At 36.7% G+C, this 22,804-nt stretch overlaps 1 protein-coding gene across 1 annotated transcript in view; it reads right to left on the bottom strand.

Annotated features, from left to right (window-relative positions):
• Nucleotides 1–22,804, bottom strand: part of SMURF2 (SMAD specific E3 ubiquitin protein ligase 2) — a 122,793-nt gene that overhangs the window by 42,785 nt on the left and 57,204 nt on the right. Inside the window, exons 2-3 of the mRNA XM_038546847.1 lie at nucleotides 14,217–14,255; nucleotides 8,034–8,142 (exon numbers count right to left, since the gene is read on the bottom strand). Of these exons, the coding sequence (XP_038402775.1) occupies nucleotides 8,034–8,142; nucleotides 14,217–14,255 (148 nt within the window). The remainder of the gene's footprint in view (nucleotides 1–8,033; nucleotides 8,143–14,216; nucleotides 14,256–22,804) is intronic.

The raw sequence follows: 22,804 nt of genomic DNA, 5'->3' as shown, positions 1-22,804 counted from the left end.
TAAAATACTGATTCCCTCATGCCTAGAAGAGTCCACCACTGTGTAAGCATCCTTTCAGGAGGCTGGCTGTCAAGACCCAGAGACCTTAAGAACATACACTGAAAACAGAGGAGGTTCTGTCAGTTTGTGTCCTTGAACAACTGAGACAGTGAATCGTCTCCCTGCCAAATGGAACTTTTATACAAAATCATTACTGTGACTGTATGAAGCTACTAAAAATCTGAGGTTGCCTATTATATCAGTTAGTCTGCTCTAATCAATACAGGGGGCAAAATCATAAAGGGCCTTGTCAACCATGGTATGACCTTTAGTCCACGTGAGGCTGGAAATCAATGGGAGATGTGCAGCAGGAATAACAAGATTTGAAATATGTTTTAATGAGATTGCCCCAGCTGCTGTGTTGAGAAAGACCATAAGAACAAGGCTAGAAAAGCAAGGAGTCAAAGGAGGGGTCAGCAAACCAACTCTGTGAGCCAAATACAGCAAAGCATAGGATACAGTGCGATTTCATTTTTTTCAAGTACATTTTTCAAGTACATTTCGTACATTTTTAAGTTTTAAGGCCATATTATAAATATTTAGAAAGTCTACATCTCTTCATTCACATTTCCACATTACCATTACATTAGCATCACATTCACATTACCACTTTTCTAACATAAAGTCATCATTTCTATTTGCTGGATTCCACATACAAATAATGATGATTCAACAGGGATTCTAGCCCATACCATTGGAGAGGCCCCTCCTCCTATATCCCACTGACCTGGCCACCCAGGAATCTCACTCAAATCACCTATTAGCACATTAGAATCATACCAAGCTCCGGTCTATAACTTGCACAGAATCCCTGACAAACCAACAAGTTTAGGTATAGATACCCTCTCTCCCAGGTACAACATGAAGCAGCTACTGAAGATGAAACCTCCACCCATGCCAAAGATTTGTCACTGCCGGTCTGCCAGGGAGGAATGTAGAGGCTACTTTTGGGCAACAGGCTTAAGCAATGGAAACGTGAGTAAGGTCAAAGGGGCCACAGTGACTACTGAGCTGAATGCAAATAGGCTCAGCAAGAAACCCACCTCAAAATATCCATAGGCCTTAGTTGACCAATGGGCTGCTTACAACTGGCACAGTTACCAAAAAAAGAAAAATTGATCTGTTCCCAGACCTCTTCACCCCCCTGTTAATAACTACAGCCCCATACCACTGCCTCTTGGCAGAGTCTCTCCTTTGCTATCCTGCCCACTGCTCCCTCACAGAGTATTCAGTAAACTTCTGTCTCCTTTGTTCTGCCTTGGGTGAATCCTCTCAATGCCTGTGCCAGTGGCCTCTACCCCATCAGGTCACCCAACACTCCAGTGTTGGAACTAGTCTCCTGGACATCCTTGCCTCCCTCTAAGCCATTCTTCCCACTATAGCCCAAGCACCCACTCTTGTATATAAACATGATTATAGCATCTCCCCCACTTAAAACCCTTTCATAGCTCTCCACTCCTTTCAAGAGAGGATTCAAACTTACTAGTAGGCTTTCAAGGACCTTCATGAGCTGGCTCCTTCTTGCTTCTTTTTGCTTGTCCTATGCCATACTCCCTGTACATGAACTCACTAATGTTGCCCCTCCAAAGTGTTTCAGAGTCATGATCCCTTTCACATCTGGGTCTTCACACAGGCTGCTTTTGCTTAGAGTTGTCCCACTTTTCCTTTTTCAAATTAACTCCTACTTAAGGTCTAAGTCTAAATGCCATTTTTTCTAGGAAGCCGTCCTTAACTCCTAAATTCATATAAAGAAATTCTGCATATTTTTAGAGAACCTTACATGTCCCCATATTCTTATCTCACTGTTTATAATTCCTATTCACTTGTGTTGATATTACCTGTTTCATTCTTCCTATCAGTCTTCTAATGTAGGCCTTACTGCTGTCATCAATGGAAACTGATGCACAAGGGGTTAAATACTGAGCTAATGCTCACACAAGCAAGCTGTGGAGGAGGCAAGTCAAGTACTTCCACTTCTATCACCTACTTTTTGGTTCCTATTTATCTGCCTACCAACTTGTAGTTATTGAGCCATAGCACTGAGGGGCATACACAAAAGCCTTATTCTGAGTTATCTCTAGGTATCTCAGTGTTTCAGTAGTAGAAACATGACATTTGTTCACATGTGATTTATAAAGTCAAATTTAAGTACTGACCAAAATCCAAGCCGAGCTAGGTACTTTAGGGTAGTTCTAGCACTAATTGTCTAGAAGTAAGTAGGTGAGATGTCAAGCATAAAGGTTTGATAGGAGATCTAAAACTCATTTTTGTAGGTAAGTCAAATGGAACACTTTGAAAAAAAAACTGAAACTGAAGAAGGGTGAAGTCTAAAGCTTAAAAGGCCAAAGACTTAAAACTCAGGATATCAGGGTAGCTAACATGTTTATAACATGAGAAAATGCTGACAAAATGGTAGTGGTGTAGAAAGCAGGTGATAACAGAATTAACAACCTGGAGAAAACAAATCTACACCTGATTTCAGGGAGAGACAAATAAGAAACAAGACTATTACTGCTATCAAATCCCTGAAATATTTCTGAACTTGTAAGCCTGTGACAGTGATAGTGGGGCTGAAACAAAGATTGGTGAAAGTACTAAAAGGAATGGAAAGCCCTCCTGAATCCCCTCCCTGATCCAATTCATCCTCAATCCTGGCAGAGACCTAAGGTTTATTCTCTGAAAAGGATCTAGAGGATCTGTCTATCTCTGAGGGATACTAGACACAGCTGAGGAAGGAGATAGAAGTCCATAACAAAAGCAGAGATATTAAGAAGAGGTTAATATGGTCAATAGAGACACTCCTAGCATCCTTACACTATTTAGCATTGGGAACATTAGCATCCAAGAATACATATAGTACCCAAGAGGGAAAAAGGAGAATTCTGTGCAATGAAATTGTCACAGTCACACCTGATACCCTCCTGAGTGGACCAGCTCTACCCATGGGAACAGAATTTCCAATCAACACCAAAGTGCCTCCCCTTAAATATAAAAAGATAGAAATCCAAATCAAACTAACAGAAAAAAAAGGAACTCTAATAATGAGAGGCAACAGAAGAGAACTCATTTCTCTTATTAGAGAAGATATTGTATCCAAGAAATACGAAGAAATTATGAAAAAAAGATATTCAAAAAGCAAAGTGATCTTGGAAGCTAAAAATGTGAAAGTAGAAATTACAATAAAAGGTATGTTGTTAAACTAAGTTGGGGAAACAGCCCAGATATTTCATCACAGTTTTTAATTTTTTATTAAAACAAAAATGGTTTATTAAAACAGAAAGGGCACCTGGGTAGTTCAGTCAGTTAAGTGTCTGAATTTGGCTCAGGTCATATCTTAAGGTCCTGGGATCAAGGCCTGTGTCAGGCTCTTGCTCAGTGGGGAGTCTGCCTGTCCCTTTCCCTCTGCCCCTCTCCCTATTTGTTCTCTCTTTTTTCTCTCTCTCTTTTCTCTCTCTCTCTCTCTCTCTCCAATAAATAAAGAAAATCTTTAAAAAGAGAAAATATGAGAGAAAAAAAGGGCAACTAAATGATGATGAATTCATAAGGGATAACATCCAATATAACAGGAACATCCAAAAGTTCCAGAAAAGGAAAAAGAGAGAAAAATAGAGGGGAAATCAACCATAAATACATAAAGACAGGGGGGCACCTGGTTGGCTCAGTCAGTGGAATATGCAACTCTTGATATCAGGGTTGTAAGCTCAAGTCCTGTGTTGGGTGTAGAGATTAAAAATATGATATTTTAATTACTTACTAAATAAATAAAAATTTTCCTATAACTAAAAAGTATCCACAAGCAGGAATTTCTCTGATATCAGCCATAACATCTTTCTAGATAGGTCTCCAGAGACAAGGGAAACAAAAGCAAAACTAAACTATTGGAAGTACATCAAAATAAAAAGCTTCTACACAGAAAACAACAAACAGAACTAAAAGACAACCTACTGAATGGGAAAAGATATCTGCAAATGACATACCCAGCAGAGTTAATATCCTATATAAAGAACTTACACAACCCACACCAAAAAAAAAACATAATCCAATTAAAAAACACACAGAAGATAGGAACAGACATATCTCAAAGACATACAGATGGCCAAAAGACACATAAAAAGATGCTCAACATAACTCATCATCAGGGAAATACAAATAAAAACCACAATAAGATATCACTCCACATCTGTCAGAATGGCTAAATCAAAAACTCAAGAAACAAGTGTTGGTGAGGATGAGGAGAAAAAGGAACCCTCGTGCACTGTTGGTGTGAATGCAAAATGGATCAGCCACTATGGAAAACAGTATGTAAGTTCTTCATAAATTTAAAAACAGAGGGGCACCTGGATGGCTCAGTCAGTTAAGCATCCAACTCCTGATTTCGGTTTGGGTTGTGATCTCAGGGTCATAAGATTAAACCCCATGTTCAGCTCTGCCCTCAGCATGGAGTCAGCTTGAGATTCTCACTCTCCCTCTGTCCCTCCCCCAGCACTCGCTTCGCTCTCTCTCTCTCTCAAAAAAAAAAAAAAAAAAAAAATAGAACTATCCTACAATCTAGTAATCACACTACTAGGTATTTATCCAAAGTATGCAAAAATACTAATTCAAAGGGATATGTACCCTGTATTTATTGCAGCATTATTTACAATAGCCAAATTATGGAAACAGCTCAAGGATCCATTGAGACATGAATGGATAAAGAATGGAATATTATTCAACCATAAAAAAGAATGAAATCTTACCATTTATGACAACATAGATGGACCTAGAGAGTATAATGCTACAAAATAACTAAGAAAAAGATAAATATCATATCATTTCGGGCAGCCCAGGTGGCTCAGCGGTTTAGCACCACCTTCAGCCCAGGGTGTGATCCTGGAGACCCCGGATCGAGTCCCACGTCAGGCTCCCTACATGGAGCCTGCTTCTCCCTCTGCCTGTGTCTCCGTCTCTCTCTCTCTCTCTCTCTCTCTCTGTGTCTCTCATGAATAAATAAAATCTTTAAAAAAATATCATATCATTTCACTCATATGTGGAATTTAAGAAACAAATGAATAAAGGGGGAAAAAAAGAAAGAGAAACCAAAAAACAGATTTTTAATTACAGATAGTTACCATAGGGGAAGTGGGGGGGATGACAGGGATGGGACAGGTGAAAAAGATAAAGGAGATTAAGAGTACACTTATCTTTTTTTGGAGAGAATATAAGAGTGATTGGGACTGGGGGGTAGGGAGCGATTGAGAAGGAGAGAGAATCTTAGGCAAACTCCATGCCCAGTACAGAGCCAATGCAGGACTCCATCTCATGACCCTGGGATCATGACCTGAGCTGAAATAAAAAGTTGAACACAACCTACTGAGACACACAGGTGCCCCAAAAGTACACCTATCTTGATGAACACTAAGATATGGAATTGATGAATCACTATATCGTACACTTGAAACTAGTATAACACTGTACATTATACTGGAATTAAAATTTTTTAAAAGAGTTTATTACCCAGATTAAAAGTTCCCAATACAAGGCAGCCTGGGTGGCTCAGCGGTTTAGCACTGCCTTCCACCCAGGGTGTGATCCTGGAGACTCGGGATCGAGTCCCACGTCGGGCTCCCTGCATGGAGCCTGCTTCTCCCTCTGCCTGTGTCTCTGCCTCTCTCTCTCTCTCTCTCTCTCTCTCTCTGTCTCCCATGAATAAATAAATAAAATCTTAAAAAAAAAAGTTCCCAATACATATCTAGTACTATGTAACATATATACCAAGACCATCATCAAAAATTTAGTATCAGACACAAAGAGAATACCCTGCAATCTTCCAGTGGAAAACAATAATCTAGAAGACCAAATTCAGATGCCATTAGCAATACTCTAAAACTGCACTGTTCAAAAGGGCAGCCACCAGCCACATGGAGCTATTGAGTACTGGAGGCTAGGCCAAATTCAGGCACTCCATAAGTGCAAAACAAACTCCTCTAAGATCTCAAAGACTTAGCTTAAAAATGTTTTTTTTTAATCTATTATTTATTTTAAAATAATTATTATATTGATTTTATGTTGAAATAAGGGTATTTTAGATATACTGAACTAGATAAAATATATTTATTGAGCCTAATCCTTTTTATTAGCTTTTTAAAATACGGTTCTAGCAAATTTAAAATTACAGACAGCTCCATTTGCGGCCCACACTGTATTTCTACTCAGCAGTGCTGATAACCTGTAAGACATGGAGCATTGTATTCACAATTTGGAAAGAAAGTGATGTCTTACCTAGAAGTTTATACTCAAACTATCAATCAAGTGAGAAGACAAAGTATAATTTCAGATAAGATCTCAAAGAATTTTCCCTATCTCTGTACTCTTTCTCAATGAAAGATAGACTTCACCAAAACAAGGAATATAGTCATTGAAGCTAGAAGAGACAAAGGAAATTCCCAATGTAATGATAAAGGCAAGTTTCCAGACAACCGTGTGGCAGGTCTTAGACCAGCTTAGACTACCAAACCAGACTGGAGGAATAGGACAAAGATTTTAGGAGGGATATCTCCAAGAAGAAAATAAAGCCAGTGAAAGAGCTCATGTGGTTGAATATATGCAGAAATGTTCAGTCCTGTAGGAGAGTTTGGGAATTAATTAATAAGACAGACAGAAAACTAAGCAAATGACAAAGTAAGATAGTTAAAACCACAGAAAAACAAAAGTTGTCAAGAAAGGAAATGTAATCATTGCACACTACATGACTCAGTTATGAATAGTTACATGATCATAATGTAAATATAGAACAATTATTTAACCAGGAAGGTTCATATAACTATACTGGAGGGTTCGGAGAAAGAAGGGCCATGTGGGTATTGTGGGAGTAAGGGTGAGAGAGATCAGTTATAAAAGCTAAATTTTCGGGATCCCTGGGTGGCGCAGCGGTTTAGCGCCTGCCTTTGGCCCAGGGCGCGATCCTGGAGACCCGGGATCGAATCCCACGTCGGGCTCCCGGTGCATGGAGCCTGCTTCTCCCTCTGCCTATGTCTCTGCCCCTCTCTCTGAGAGAGTCTCTCTCTCTCTCTCTCTGTGACTATCATAAATAAATAAAAATTTTAAAAAAAATAAAAATAAAAATAAAAATAAAAGCTAAATTTTCTTGTAGGGTAGGAAATGTAAAACTAATACCTAAAGCTGAAAGTACATATACACTAAATCTCTCTCTGCATTCCTCCTCCCTCTTTCAATCCATACACAAAGAGAGATGTATAAAATAAGCATGATATCTAGAAACAAAAGAAAATACCAGAACTGTCAATGTTACTCAAAGTAGTTACCTTGAGAATGGGAATCAGGAATAAGATGGGGCAGCACACTGCATTTTCCCATTAAAAGCCTTATAGTATTATGAGCCTTTTTAGGAAGTTACATATACTACTGTAATTAAAATAAAACTGGAGTGCAGCCCAGGGGCTCAGCAGTTTAGCACCGCCTTCAGTCTAGGGCGTGATCTGGGAGATCCAGGATCGAGTCTCACATCAGGCTCCCTGCATGGAGCCTGCTTCTCCCCTCTGCCTGTGTCTCTGCCTCTCTCTCTCTCTGTGTCTCTCTCATGAATAAATAAAATCTTTTGAAAAATAAAATAAAACTGGAAGAAAGAAACCATCCCTACAAAAGCAAAGAGAGTGCCTATGAGTGCGCCCCAATTATGACTTCTATTTTTATACTCATAGTCATTTATATTCATAATTTGCCAAAAGTTAATACCTTTATTTAACTGAAAAAAGATGGGGTGTGGTTGCTGTATACTGCATATACATTTTGTTCTCCACAGGCTTATTAAGGGCATTTCATCTTTCAAAACCAGCTACCACCAAGCCAAAGTACCTTCCCATTAGGTTTTATATCCCTTCATGAAGACCAAATTATACCCCAGATCAAACTCTGATCATTTTCAGTGATTCTTTTCAAAGACTATATAAAATAATATTGATTCTATGTTTCATTTCAAATGAATCATTTAAACCTACAGGTCATAATGCTGATTCCATTTTGGATCAAGTGTATTCTTCACAGTATCTGTAGAATGGCATTGCCCAGATCCATCAACCACCACCTTAGCAAATGGATCAGGAAGTCCTGTGAAAAAAGGGAAGAATTTTTTTTTTTAATTAAAGAATATTCTGACATGGAAAATAGAAGATTAATTGTATAAAGCTTACCATTTGCTACAAGATTATCTCATTCTTCATGAAAAGTTTAACATTTAGCTATAAATGAAAGTGGCCCATTTTAAACTAAAATTAAAGTTAATTCTAGAGGTGCCTGGGTGGCTCAGTCAGTTAAGCACGGCTTTCAGCTCAGGTCATGATCCCAGAGTCCTGGGATCAAGCTCCATATCACCTCCTTGCTCAGCTGGGAGCCTGCTTCTCCCTCTTCCTGTGCTGCTCCCCCTGCTTGTGCTCACACTCTCTCTCTCTCAAATAAATAAATCTTTTTTTAATGCCATGGAGGAGAGGGGAGCCTGAGAATAAACAAGTGTTTGTACTGATTATAAAGAATACACTTTTAATACTATGTCAGGCACTAAGTACTTTACAAATATTAAATCTCTTATTCTTCACAATAATCCAATGGGGTAAATACTACTATAATCTCTACTTTGCTGATGAGGAAACTAAGGCACAAAGAGGTTAATTAACTAGTCTAAGGACAAACAACAGCACATGACAGAGCCAGGTTCTAAAGTTTGGATTTTTTTTTTTTTTTAAAGTTTGGATTTTTAAACCCATGCATGTATAATCTCATTCTTGATTTCATGCTTTACCCACTATGCTATGTTATACCTCTCATTTACTATGCAGTTCAACAATGAGTACAAGTAAAAGCTTAGAAAAACAGGCAAACAGTTGGAATTTGAACAGTAAATCAAGACCTTTTTTTGGGTGGGGGGAGACAGGATTCATTTGGGCTTTAAAGGACAAACAGGAAGATTGCTGAGAAAAGTATGACAACATTGACAATATCTGAAGGGCTCTCAGTCGTCTAACCAAATCATCGACGCTAAGGAGTAAAAGTAAATACTGCTGGTAAGTGAGATTAAAAGTCAGAAAATGACTTAAGTAGGTAACAGGGAGCCACTTTAGGTTCCGAAGCATGGCTGTAAATGCATGGTTCTATTTTCCACTAGTGGTATTCAGGGTGGACTGGGAGAAGGAAAGGTAGGTACAGAGACTACCTATAAAGCTGCTGTAAGTTTCATTCAGCAGGATATAAGAAGAGTAAATTGAGTAGACCCTGCACGAGGGAAATCACATGAAAAGGAAAGTGACAGTGAAGTAAGCTACTCTGAAAAATCTAATATGAGTTTACATGAAACTAGAGTCAAAAATGACACTACAGGGGCACCTGGGTGGCTCAGTGGTTGACTGTCTGCCTTCGGCTCAGGGCATGATCCCGGGGTCCTGGGATCGAGTCCCCCGTTGGGCTCCACACAGGGACCTGCCTCTGCCTATGTCTCTGCCTCCCTCTGTGTCTCTCATGGATAAATAAATAAAATCTTTTTTAAAAAATATGACACTACAGTTTTCAGCCCTAAGTAACAATGAGAAGATTGGTCCTTTCGGGGGGGAAAAAAGTTAGAAGGTAGAACTAAATAAAATGTTAAAGAGACAAAAATGAGAATTTAGATATTAGACATATTGAGATAGCAAATAGACAGCTAAAAGTACCAGAACAAAATGTTGGTAAGTGTTGGTAACTGAAGAAATTTTACAGCTTGATATCTACACTAACTTTTTTTTAAGTCAAGATACCAATGTGCCAAGACTCAAGGCCAGGCAGAAATTGCATCATCAGTTCCCCAATTCTATAATTCCGTGCTCTGTCAACTTCAAATAAGAGAAGACTAAAATTTACAAGTGTTAAGCATTTAAGAAGATATTTGGAAGTTAGGGTATTGATGTATTTAACTATATTCTTGAAATTTATTGCTATTCATGTTATTTCAATAATACCTAATCATTTTTAAATATGTTTAATGGAAAAGTACTTTTCATACTTCAATAACATTGTTATTGATATCAAACAATAACATTAAGTATTTTTAATACTTAATGCCTTCAATAACATTAAGTATATTTTCCTGGGAGGAATCCATTCTTTCCTGTTCTTTTGAGTCTACAATCTCAACAAACATATAAATGTATATTTGCACGCAAAAACAAAAAACAAAAAATTGCACTACTAGCTTTCCTTTTAGATGTTTAACTAGTTACAGAATTAAGGACTAAGGAAAACAACTTTTTCACACAAAACCACTAGGCACGGAGACACCTGGGTGGCTCAGTGGTTGGGCCTGCCTTCAGCTCAGGTTGTGATCCTCGAGTCCTGGGATTGAGTCCCACATCGGGCTCCCTACAGGGAGCCTGCTTCTCCCTCTACCTGTGTCTCTGCCTCTCTCTCTCTCTGTCTCTCATGAATAAATAAGTAAATCTTAAAAAAAAAAAAAAAAAACACTAGGCATGGCTTCCAAATGCTTAGGTATGAAACTCTCAGTCCCAACCTCCTAAGTTTCTCTTCTGTTAAATAATACAAAATACAAGCTCTCTACCCTAACAACAACAACAAAAATACCTAAATTTCAACTTACCTGATTATATTATTCTACAAACATTTAACTTGAGAGCCAGGTTACTGTGATGTGGTCAAAAACTATCAGTTTTCTGAAGTGAGTGAGACCTCTAGTGGTAAATATAAAGTGGCTAAGGTGTTTTCTGTATTTTAAAAATTTTCTCAATTATCTCCATCATTTGAGTCATAAAAAAAAGCTAAAGCTCAGGACTTTCTCACTACACAAATGCACTTGAGCTGCAAATAATAATGAAACAAAATTTCAACTTAGAAGTATACTACCTTCCAGAGAAAACAAAGTTGTTGTTGTTAACAAAAAAACAAAAAAACAGGGCTTGAACACATGACTGTGAGATCAAGATCTGAGATCAAGAGTCTATAATACTTAACCAAGTGAGCCACCCAGGGACCCCTAAAGCTTTATTTTTGATTGGTGGAAGAAAAAAAATCTTTATACCATTATCTTGGTTCTGAGTGACTTCAATTTGGCCCGTATTTACTGCATCTTACCACAAATCTTTTATTTAAATGTTGCATAAAAGAGAAAAAATATATATATTGATGAAAACATTCTCTAAAAACAGATAATGCATAAACAGATATGTGACAAAATTACTGGTAGAATCTCGATGGTGGATATTCACTACAAAACTTTCTACATGTTCCCATATGTTTAGACATTTTTCCCTCTAAAATTCTGGGGCAAGGGGAAGTGACTTATTTTTTAAAGCTAGTAAGTATCCAAACAATTCTAAAAAGTGAGTTAGCAAAACTTCTCAGCAATGGTAGATACCCAGAATAAATAGTATTATCTCAAATTATACAAGTTATTCTACAAGACAACACTTGGCAGTGTATTTTTTCCTGTAATTAAATATATACACAATATATTTCATAAGCCTATAGTCGTGCTTGATATTAAAATTTACTTTTCTCATTCAACATGATTTAAACCTCACTACAAGTAAACACTTTATATTTTGGTATCAATGATAATTGCATTCTGATCAATAATCAGACACTCTAACTCAAATTTCATTAAGAGATTTAGAAGTCAACGTGGATGGAACTGGAGGGTATTATGCTGAGTGAAATAAGTCAATTGGAGAAGGACAAACATTATATGGTCTCATTCATTTGGGGAATATAAGTAATAGTGAAAGGGAATAGAAGGGAAGGGAGAAGAAATGGGTAGGAAATATCAGAAAGGGAGACAGAAAATAAAAATTAAAAAAAAAAAAAGATTTTAAAAAAGGGATCCCTGGATGGTGCAGCAGTTTAGCGCCTGCCTTTGGCCCAGGGCACAATCCTGGAGACCCCAGATCGAATCCCACGTCGGGCTCCCGCTGCATGGAGCCTGCTTCTCCCTCTGCCTATGTCTCTGCCTCTCTCTCTCTCTCTCTGTGATGACTATTATAAAATAAATAAAAATTAAAAAAAAAAAAAGATTTTAAGAAAGGGAGACAGAACATGAAGACTCCTAACTCTGGGAAACGAACTAGGGGTGGTGGAAGGGGAGGATGGCAGGGGGTGGGGGTGAATGGGTGACGGGCACTGAGGGGGGGGCACTTGATGGGATGAGCATTGGGTGTTATTCTGTATGTTGGCAAATTGAACACCAATAAAAAATAAATTTATTATTAAAAAAAAGAGATCCTTCAACTTATAAACAGACCAAAGACAGATGTAAACCTACTACAGCAGAGGTTGTTCCCACTGTGAACCTGGGAGATAGTCCATCCCTGGCTGAGTGCCTTCTGAAGGCCTCAGGATTGGCTTTCCTGTTTCCCTTTCCAGAGCCATCAAGTGTTTCTTCCATTCTGGCTTTAAAGATAATCACATAGTTTCCCCTAATTTATCTTATCTCTAGAGCAAACTCAAAACTCTTAATAATTTTTATTAATTTTTATTCCTACACCAGTGGAAAAAAAAGAGTTTCTTCTCTTTTTCCCCACCTACAACTTCAGGGCAGATAAAGATTATAGTAGTTCTAATAACTGGCTCTCTGAGCTCTACCAAAAATTAAAATAAGATTCCTCTAGATTTCCTAGGAAAACTGAGACAAGGATATCTGGATATTTTACTGGAGAAGCTGTGTCTTGGGACTCTGGAGGAAAGAACGAACTCGGGAAGGAAGGCTGAGAGACAAAAATGCAAGATTTTATCTTTAAAACCAGAGCAGATGTCTTGGAGAGTACAGAAGCACAGTAAGGGTATGCACTTCTCATTTGCCTCCCTTTTTCCTTGTCACCTGCCTATCTGATCCCATTTGCAACTCTGCAGTACTACTGAGATAAATCCTACCTCAAATCAACCTTTAAGAAGGGTAAAAAAAGTATATACATTGATTACTAGGGTTATTCATGATAGGGATGAGATAAATAGTTCAGCAAAAGCCTGTGGAGATAATACTTGGTGGAAGCATGGAAAAAGACCAGTGGCCTCTGCTTTGCTGGGTCATGCAGTAGAGTGGAGAGCACATGGTACATAAATTGGACACTGTTAAAACTTTAACTATGTCCCAAATTATCCTATTTAACTCCCTTCCCATATAAGCACAGACAACAGAAAATTTTCTAATTATATAGGTTTATAAGATGTTATTTTATAAACTTTTTAATTCTGGTTTTCTCTAGAAATTCTAGACGAAAATTTCAAGTGAAATGAACTTAAGTAAGATTTTAAAATGCATCAAGCGCTTATTACTTCTTTTAATCAAAGCCTGAAAATTAAGTAATATCATACTAAATTAGCACTCACAGCTAGTTTTTGCTGGCTGGTAGAACTTGAAGTTTTGAATCTAATGAATATTCTCAAATTATAACTTCAAATATTTTACATATAAAATTCTGTTGGCTTAGAGTTCTTTACTAAAAATTGTATCATTTTTACTCAATTATTTATATAGATATATATTTTTTACTCAATAATTTAAAGTCATTATGAGATATCTTACAGGGTAAAAGATTCTAAACACACGTGAGGGGTTCTTCCCAATCCTCCTTCACAAAATTTAATCCTAAATAAAGCCACAAAAAATTTCTGACAACTTATTGGCAAAGAGACTGCAAATATGGGAACCAAATGTCTGCTTTGGAATCTGAGACATAAGAGTATCTATGATCGAATGTGGCAGAGATTTCTTTCCTACACTCTGGAAATTCCAAGCAGGCTGAATGACTTCTCTACTTTCCAAGGAATCATAACTGCCTGAATAAAATTTCCTATAAAATGTTAGAAAAGAAAAAAAAGTTTTTACAAAATAATCTCTACCTTTTCTAGAAATCTAGGAGTAGTACATGCACACCTTTAATATTCTTTAAACACATATACACATTCACACACACATTTCACACAAATATGTGTAAGAGGTGGATATGAGTAAAGGGACTAAAGCTAAAAAGGCACAAAATCCAAAAAAAAAAAAAAAAAAAGTGTTGCCAAAAGGCTCTGAACCAAAGCATTCATAAAACAGTACTGAGTATGTTTTTGAATAGAGAATTCACTAAGCCAGACAATCCTGAAAATGTTATCCAAAAAGTCTACACACTACATACAAGATTTAAAGTTAATTTACTTACGGAAAAAATCCTTTTTCACCAAGTTTTTTGCACAGAGTACTGTAAAGGAAACAAAAAAATACATGAAAAGAATTAAAATGGTTAAGGCTGCATTGTCAAAAGGTTCATTTTAAAACACTGAAAACACCAGTGAATAATTAAACACTAACTACAGCAAAGTTTGAAGTATGATCACAAATTTTTAATAAAGACTAGCAAAAGACAGCTGAACTGGTAGTTGCAACTTCAACAATGATCACCAGTAACAGCTGAGGGCCAGAAAGTTTATAAATCTGGTATTCTAATAAGGATTGACTTCCAATCAATCTTCTATCAAAATTCACCTGAAAGTAGCTCAGTGAAAAGAAGAAAACAGTTCTAAGGAGGAAATATGTAATTTCAGATTGACATATATGCTTTTTAAATGAAATAATTTTGTACTGAAGAACATAAATAAGATATAGCTTTCTTGATATAGATGAGAGTTTTTAAAAAGAAACATTGTTATTTACTCTCCATCCAACTCCACAGAAATTTTACAAGCGATAAATTACCTTCTCCTAAATCACCAGCTCAATGACAAGATAGATTAACTGTATCTACCAAAAATTGAAAGTTAATATATTGAGCTAGGTACCCCAAATCCACATCCTCTGAATTACCCTGCATTAAATTATTACTTTTATGGTGATGCACAACCTTGTGAATGTATTAAAACCACTGAATTGCAAACTCTAAAGGGGTGAATTTTATAGTATGTGATTATATGTCAATTAAAAGTTAGTGCTTATGTAGAGCTGTAAACTTTAATTCAAACTTGTTACAAGAGAAGGGAAAATATCAAGTTCCATATACTTATGATTTATAAAAAATCTGTAAATGTAATGTTTGGTTAATTTCTACCACTTCTACTCAGTTTATATAGTCTGTTCAATTAATTACAACTATTTAAAATTTAGTGCATAAAATTCATTTAACATAACAAACCTCAGCAGTAAGTCTAAATATAATCACTATAAAAGTTCAAATAAAAATCATTTTGAAGACAGATGCCATTGCAAATTAATAAAATTATTAAGTAAGCACAAGATACTGATTTACTAGTCAGTTTCTTAAGCCTTATCTTAGAAAGTTTTATTTTTAACAACATAAACCCTCAATCATGAAAACTAAGGGCCATAAGTAATAGTACTAAATCACAAACTGGATTTAGAAGAACTTCTCCCTAAACCTTCCTTATCAACCATATAAGCTGAATAGAATACTCAGGATCAATACACATACAATACATACATGAATCCAAATTATAATCTTCAGTATTGGTGACATGATGTTTTTTGAACCACCATCCTACAATCCCAGAATTGAAATGATTTGACATTCTACTTTAGAGAAACAGAAAATATATCTGAATTCTCCAACTTCCTATTTATACCTGTACTAATTATTGTTTTTTTTAAGAAAGTATAGTTAACATACAGTGTTATCTTCGTTTCAGGTGGACAATATAACGATTCAACAACTCTATACGTTACTCTCAGTGATCCTCACGATCATTCTTAATTCCCTTCGTCTATTTCATATTTCACTCTTTCCCCACTGACCTTTCTCTCTGACCACCGCCAATTTGCTCTCTGTTAAGAATCTGTTTCAGTTCTTTTTTCCTATGTTTATTCATTTCTTGAATTCCACATAAGTGAAATCATATAGTATTTACCTTTCTCTGACTTATTTCATTTAGCATTAAACCTTCTAGGTCCATCCATGTTGTTGCAAGATCAACATTCTTTTATATGGCTGAGATCTCATTCTTTTATATGGCTGAGTAATATTCCTTGTACATCTTTATCCATTCATCTATCAATGGACACTTGGGTTGCGCCTCCCTACCTTGGCTATTGTAAATAGCGCTGCAATAAATATAGGAGTGCATATATCTTTTCAAATTAGTGTTTCCATTTTCTTTGGGTAAATAACCCAGTAGTGGAACATATGGATCATATGATAAGTCTATTTTTCCTCCACATCCTCACCCACACTTGTTATTTCTCGCCCTATGATTCTAGCCATTCTGACAGGTATGAGGTGGTATCTCATTATGGTTTTTATTTACATTTCCCTGATGGTTAGTGATGTTGAACATCTTTTCATTATCTATTGGCCACCTGCATGTCTTCTTTGGAAATATGTCAGATCCTCTGCCCATTTTTTAATAGGATTATTTGTGGGTTTTGCACATTGAATTGTATAAGTTTTTTTTAAAGATTTATTTATCCATGAAAGACACAGGGAGAGGCAGAGACATAGGCAGAGGGAGAAGCAGACTTCCCACAGGGAGCCTGATGTGGGACTCAATCCTGGATCCTGTGAACCAAAGGCAGATGCTCACCACTGAGCCACCCAGTCATCCCTGAATTGTATAAGTTATTTATATATTTTGGATATTAACTCCTTATCGAATGTATCATTTGCAAATATTTTCTCCCATTCAGTAGGTTGCCTTTTTGTTTTGTTGGTTTCCATTGCTGTGCAAAAGCTTTTTATTTTGGTATGCTCCGAATAATCTAACTTTGCTTTTGATTCCCTTGCCTGAAGAAACATATCTAGAAAAATGTTTCCACAGTCAAAATGTTTCCACAGTAATGCCAAAATTATTGCCTGTTTTCTTCTAGAAGTTTTACAGTTTCTGGTCTCACATTTAGATCTTTAATCCATTTTATTTTTGTGAATGGCATTAGAAAATGATCTACATTCATTCCTTTGCATGTGGCTGTCCAATTTTCCCAGCACCATTTGTTGAAGAGACTGTCCTTTTCCCACCATATATCCTTGCCTATTTGGTCATAGATTAGTTGACCATGTCAGTGTGAGTTTATTTCTGGGCTTTCTATTCTTTTCCACTGATCTATGTGTCTATCTTGTGCCAGTACCATACTGTTTTCATTTCTACAGCTTTGTGGTATATTTATCTTGAAATTTGGAACTGTGATACCCCTCTAGGATTGTTCATCTTTCTCAAGATTGCTTTGACTATTCAGGGTCTTTTGTGGTTCCACACAAATTTTAGTATTATTTGTTTTAGTTCTGTGGGAAATGTTGTTAGTATTTTAATAGGGATTGCACAAAACCTATAGACTGTTTTGGGTAGTATGGTCATTTTAATAATATTGGTTCTTATAATGTATGAACATGGAATATCTTTCCATTTGTTTGTACCATCTTCAATTTCTTCTATTAATGTTTTATATTTTCTGGAGTACAGGCCTTTCACCTCCTTGGTTAAGTTTATTCACAAATATTTTATTCTTTTTGGTGCAATTATAAATATTGCTCTATTAATTTCTCTTTCTCCTACCTCATCGTTAGTGTATAGAAATGCAACAGGTTTCGGTATATTGATTTTTTATTCTCCAACTTGACTGAATTCATTTTTCAGTTCTAATAGTTTTTGACGGAGTCCATAGGGTTTTCTATATATAGTATCAGCCATGTCATCTGAAATAGTCAAAGTTTTACTTTTTCTTTACCAATTTGGATGCCTTTTATTTCTTTTTCTTGTGATTGCTGCAGCTAGGACCTCCAGTGCTATGCTGAATAAAAGTGGTGAGAGTAGACATCTTTGTCTTATTCCTGATCTTAGAGGAAAAGCTCTTAATTTCCCCCCCTCAGGACCAGATGGACCTAACAGATATATACAGAACATTCCATCTCAATAAGCATTATTTTTGAGTGCACATGGAACATTGTCCAGGATCCAGGATAGATCACAGGTTAGGCCACAGAACAAGTCTCAATAAATTCAAAAAAGACTGAAATCATATGCATTTTTTCCTACCACTACAGAAATCAGTCACAAGAAAAAACCTGGAAAGAACACAAATATACAGAGGCTAAATAGCATACTACTAAACAATGAACAGGTGGACCAAGAAAACAAAGAGGAAATAAAAAAATACATGGAGGCAAATGAAAGTGAAAACACAATGGCCCAAAATCTCTGGGATGCAGCAAAAGCTGTTCTAAGAGGGAAGTTTATAGCAATTTAGGCTTAGCTCAAGAAAAATAAACAACCTAACCTTACATGTAACAGAGCTAGAAAAAGAAGAACAAAGCCTGTTGAAAGAAGGAAATAAAAGTTTAGAGCAGAAATCAACAAAATAGAAACTAAAAAAGACAAAAGCTCAATGAAACTGGGAGCTAATTCTTTGAAAAAATAAAATTTTATTTTATCTGGATAAAACTTTAACCAGATTCATCAAGAAAAAGAGAGAACTCAAATAAAATCAGAAATTATGAAAAAGAGACAACCAACACCACAGAAATACAAGGGATTATGAGAATATTATGAAAAATGTTATGCCAACAAATTGGGACAACCCAGAAGAAATGAATAAATTCCTAGAAACATAGAACCTTCCAAAACTGAATCCGGAAGAAACAGAAAATTTGAACAGACCAAGTACTCATAAAATTAATAATAATCAAAATAATCAAATTTTGATAATAATCAAAAAGCTTTCAACAAACAGAAATTCAGGACCAGATGGCTTCACAAGTGAATTCTACCAAACATTTAAAGAAGAGTTAATAGCTGTTCTCAAACTATTCCAAAAAACAGAAGGAAAGTTTCCAAATTCATTCTACAAGGCTGGCATTATAAAAGACAAAAACAAACAATATAGGCCAATATCTCTGATACTGATACATGTAAAAATTGTCAACATAGTATTAGCAAACCCAATCCAAAAATACATTTTAAAAAATCATTCACCATGATCAAGCTGTATTTACCCCAGGGATGCCAGGGGCAGTTCAATATTCACAAATCAATCAATGCAATTAATCGTATTAACAAGAAAGAGGATAAAAAAACATACAATCATCTCAATAGATGCAAAAAAAGTATCTGACAAAGTACAACATCCATTCATGCATGATAAAAACTCTGAACAACATAAATTTAGAGTGACTCCATTTCTTCATTTCCCACTAATGCCTTAACCTTAATTCATTATAATTTGGCTTCTTCTCATCATTGCCCCTACATGGCTTCTCCAAAGCACCAGGGATATTAATTACTAAATCCATCTAATGGGCATCTTTCCTTTTTTAAAAAATTTTATTTATTCATTCATGAGAGACACACAGAGAGAGAGAGAGGCAGAGACACCGGCAGAGGGAGAAGCAGGCTCCATGCAGGGAGCCCGACATGGGACCTGATCCCGTATCTCCAGGATCACATCCCGGGCTGAAGGCAGCGCTAAACCACTGAGCCACTGGGGCTGCCCAAACATCTTTCATTCTTTATCACACTTGACCCCTGAGGAGCATTTGCCGTTACTCCCTCTTCTGGAACCCCTCTTTTCTTTTTGGTTTCTGTTCAACACCACATTCACCTGGTTTTATACCAGGCATAAAATGCACTCTAAATCTTCTTTGCCAGATCTATACTCCCCATCCATGGAAATTGGAGTTCTTCAGGATTTTTGGCCTAGAACCTCTTCTTTTACTCTATAACCTGAGGAGTACAGAAGCCCATCTTTGCAAACTTTGTAATGTAAACTACTATATGCATTTATATTTTTCTGGGGAAAGAACATACATTTTTTCTTAGAAGAAAATTCATAGCTTAACAGACTGAAAAAGCCCCCCTCCCCTCTCAAAAAATAAATTTGAAGAGCTACATTTCATACGTTCTCCCTGGCTTTTATCATTCTGGTGACACCTAAATATTAAGACTCAATCTTAACTCTCCTGAACTTCAGATCCACACAGGGAAATTAAATATGCCCCCAAAATAAAATCGCCATCTCCTCCTCCCCCAAAAACTGCTATTCCAGTTTACTTTCTTTCAATAAACAACCCCACTTTCAAGTCTACTGATCCGGTCAAAAACCTCCACAGCAATCTTCACTACTCTTCCCCGACCTCACCTCCTGGCAAATACCAATTCTAATCAATTCTGCCTTTGAATCAGCCTCCCAATCAGTCCCCTGCCTCAAGCCTCAACCCACCCACTCCAGTCAATTCTCCACAATGGATCCAAAGTGATGTTTTTACAAATACAATTAAGTCCTTCCACGTATTTCCCCTCCTCCTAATAACATTCCAAAATATCCTTAAAAACATTCCTCAGAACTATCCTTCGACCTGTGCTCAGGATCTCCTAGCCATCCTACCACTTTGGAAGTCCTCTACTGATCTGCATTTTTAAAACATTCCCAAGGTTGTTGAGCCCAAACTTTTTATTAGTTTACTTACAATGCCCTTCAGGCTCTGACTCCTGCTTACCTCTCTGACCTCATCTTTCATTACCATCTCTGCTCTCCGAGCCCCCAAGTCCAAGATCCAACTACACTAAACTTCTACTTTGTCAAACATACCCCACCTCTCACCCACAGAGATTCATGTGCCATTCCTCTGCCTGAAACATTTTTCCCAGGCTTCTCCTACTCATCTCAAAAGGGAAAGAAACTCTTTCAGAACATGTTTCTCTCAACCCTCCACCCATCTCTATTTTCACAGAAGCCCATACCTATCACATGCACTCATCATACTTCACTGTAACTGCTTAAGTTTAGAATAATGCTTGTAACTATGGGAGTGGTAAACACAATGGAGCATAAGTCAGGTCTGTCTCATTTGTTTGTATCTCTCTCCAGCACAAGCACACATTGCACCAGGCAATTTGATGGGTGCTCAATAAATATTTGTTGAATGAATGAAACAGACTCCACAATTACCTAAAATAATTTCATTGAAAGGGGGACTTTTTTTTTTAAGATTTTATTTATTTATTCATGAGAGACAGAGAGAGAGAGGCAGAGACATAGGCAGAGGGAGAAGCAGGCTCCCTCTGGGGAGCCTGATGTGAGACTCAATCCCAGGACCTTCAGATCACAATCGGAGCCAAAGGCAGATGCTCAACTGCTGAGCCATTCAGGCATCCCAAAAGGAGGACTTTTTATATTATATGACAGATAAACAATCCTCAAGTAATTATAATTTTAAATTATGAAATTTTATTTTTATTATTTCCCTTTATTTAAAACATACTCATCAGATCATATTTGACAATTTTCTTTTAAAAATCACTAATAAGATGTTAATACATGATTAAGTTTCAAAGAGCAATTGAAAAATCAAAATCAAAATAACAACTTTAAAATCAGATACAAAGTTTATAAAAAGAAACTGAATTTTAGTAATCCAGAGCCTAGGAAGACAGTACCAAGGTCCTAGAAGAAACAAGATTAACTTAAAACATAAATATCAAGATTGGCCAGAAGTTCAGTTGGTTAGGTGTCTGACTTTGGATCAGGTCAAAATGATCTTTGAGGTCCTGGGATCAGGCCTTGCTTCTGGGCTCCCTGCTCAGCAAGAAATCAGTTTCTCCCTCTCTCTCTTTGCTCCTCCCCTCACCCGTTCTCTCTTTCTTTCTCAAATAAATTAATCTTTTTTTAAAAAAAGATCAGATTGTTAACCTTAACACTAGATCTCAACAAATTCAGCCAGTTTTTGCTTCAACTATTTAATACCCTAGAAGCAAAAATGTACATTTGTAAATTTTAAAAGACTGTTAAACATGATTTGAGATTTGGTAATATTCTTTATTTGCATAGCTAAATAATTTTCATAGCTAGAAGCCTGTACTGTACAGTTCTTTTTCTCAGGAATGTATTTGGGTACTAGAACCACAGCCTACTGCTCTTTCCATCTCCAGTACCAATTGTAAGGCCTCAGTAAATGCTCAATGATTTAGTGAATTTCAACAAGACAAACTCCTATTTGTCACCACAACAAATTCTCAACCAAGGAGGTATGTATCAGAATCTCCTGGGGAATGTATGCACAATACTATAATGTAATTTTATGTTGATAACATAACTTTACATTTGTATTTGTATGAATTTATATTTGTAAATCTATCGTGTTTTTTTTTTCCAAAGGTTTTATTTATTTAATAGAGAGAGAGAGAGAGAGAAAGAGAGAAAGAGAGACAGAGGCAGAGGCAGAGGGAGAAGCAGGCTCCAAGCAGGGAGCCGACATGGGACTCGATCCCAGGTCTCCAGGATCACGCCCTGGGCTGTAGGCGGCGCTAAACCGCTGAGCCACCCAGGCTGCCCAAATCTATCGTTTTTTTAAAACAAACCATAGAAAGCTGAGCCAGATATTTAGCAGTCATGTAGCAGTTTTGATTAATGCTAACTATAAATGTGCCATTACACAAGCATAGTATCATTACTTCAGAATCCATTTGGGACCGTGTCTCATGCAGCCTGGAGATTTGCACTAGACTGATTTTACTAGATTACTTTGATCATGTTACTATCCCCTTCTCAAATTCCTTCAAAGCATTTTCCCAAACCCATCCTGTTCTACCTATTCTGCTCACCACTTCTGCAGATAGATGGTTTAAATGCGTAGAGGAGATGATCAAAGTAAAGATGAGTCTTTTTGATATGCTGGTAACTCTATTTCACAGGAAAGCAGATGTGATTATCTTGAGATACTTTTTTTTTTTTTTTTAAAGATTTTATTTATTTATTCATGAGGGACACAAAGAGGAAGAAGCAGGCTCCATGCAGGGAGCCTGATGTGGGACTTGA

The sequence above is a fragment of the Canis lupus genome, chromosome 9, assembly GCF_011100685.1.
Source record: "Canis lupus familiaris isolate Mischka breed German Shepherd chromosome 9, alternate assembly UU_Cfam_GSD_1.0, whole genome shotgun sequence".
NCBI lineage: Eukaryota > Metazoa > Chordata > Mammalia > Carnivora > Canidae > Canis > Canis lupus.
Note: the sequence above shows the minus strand (reverse complement) of the source record. Positions and strands in the feature narration are given on the sequence as shown.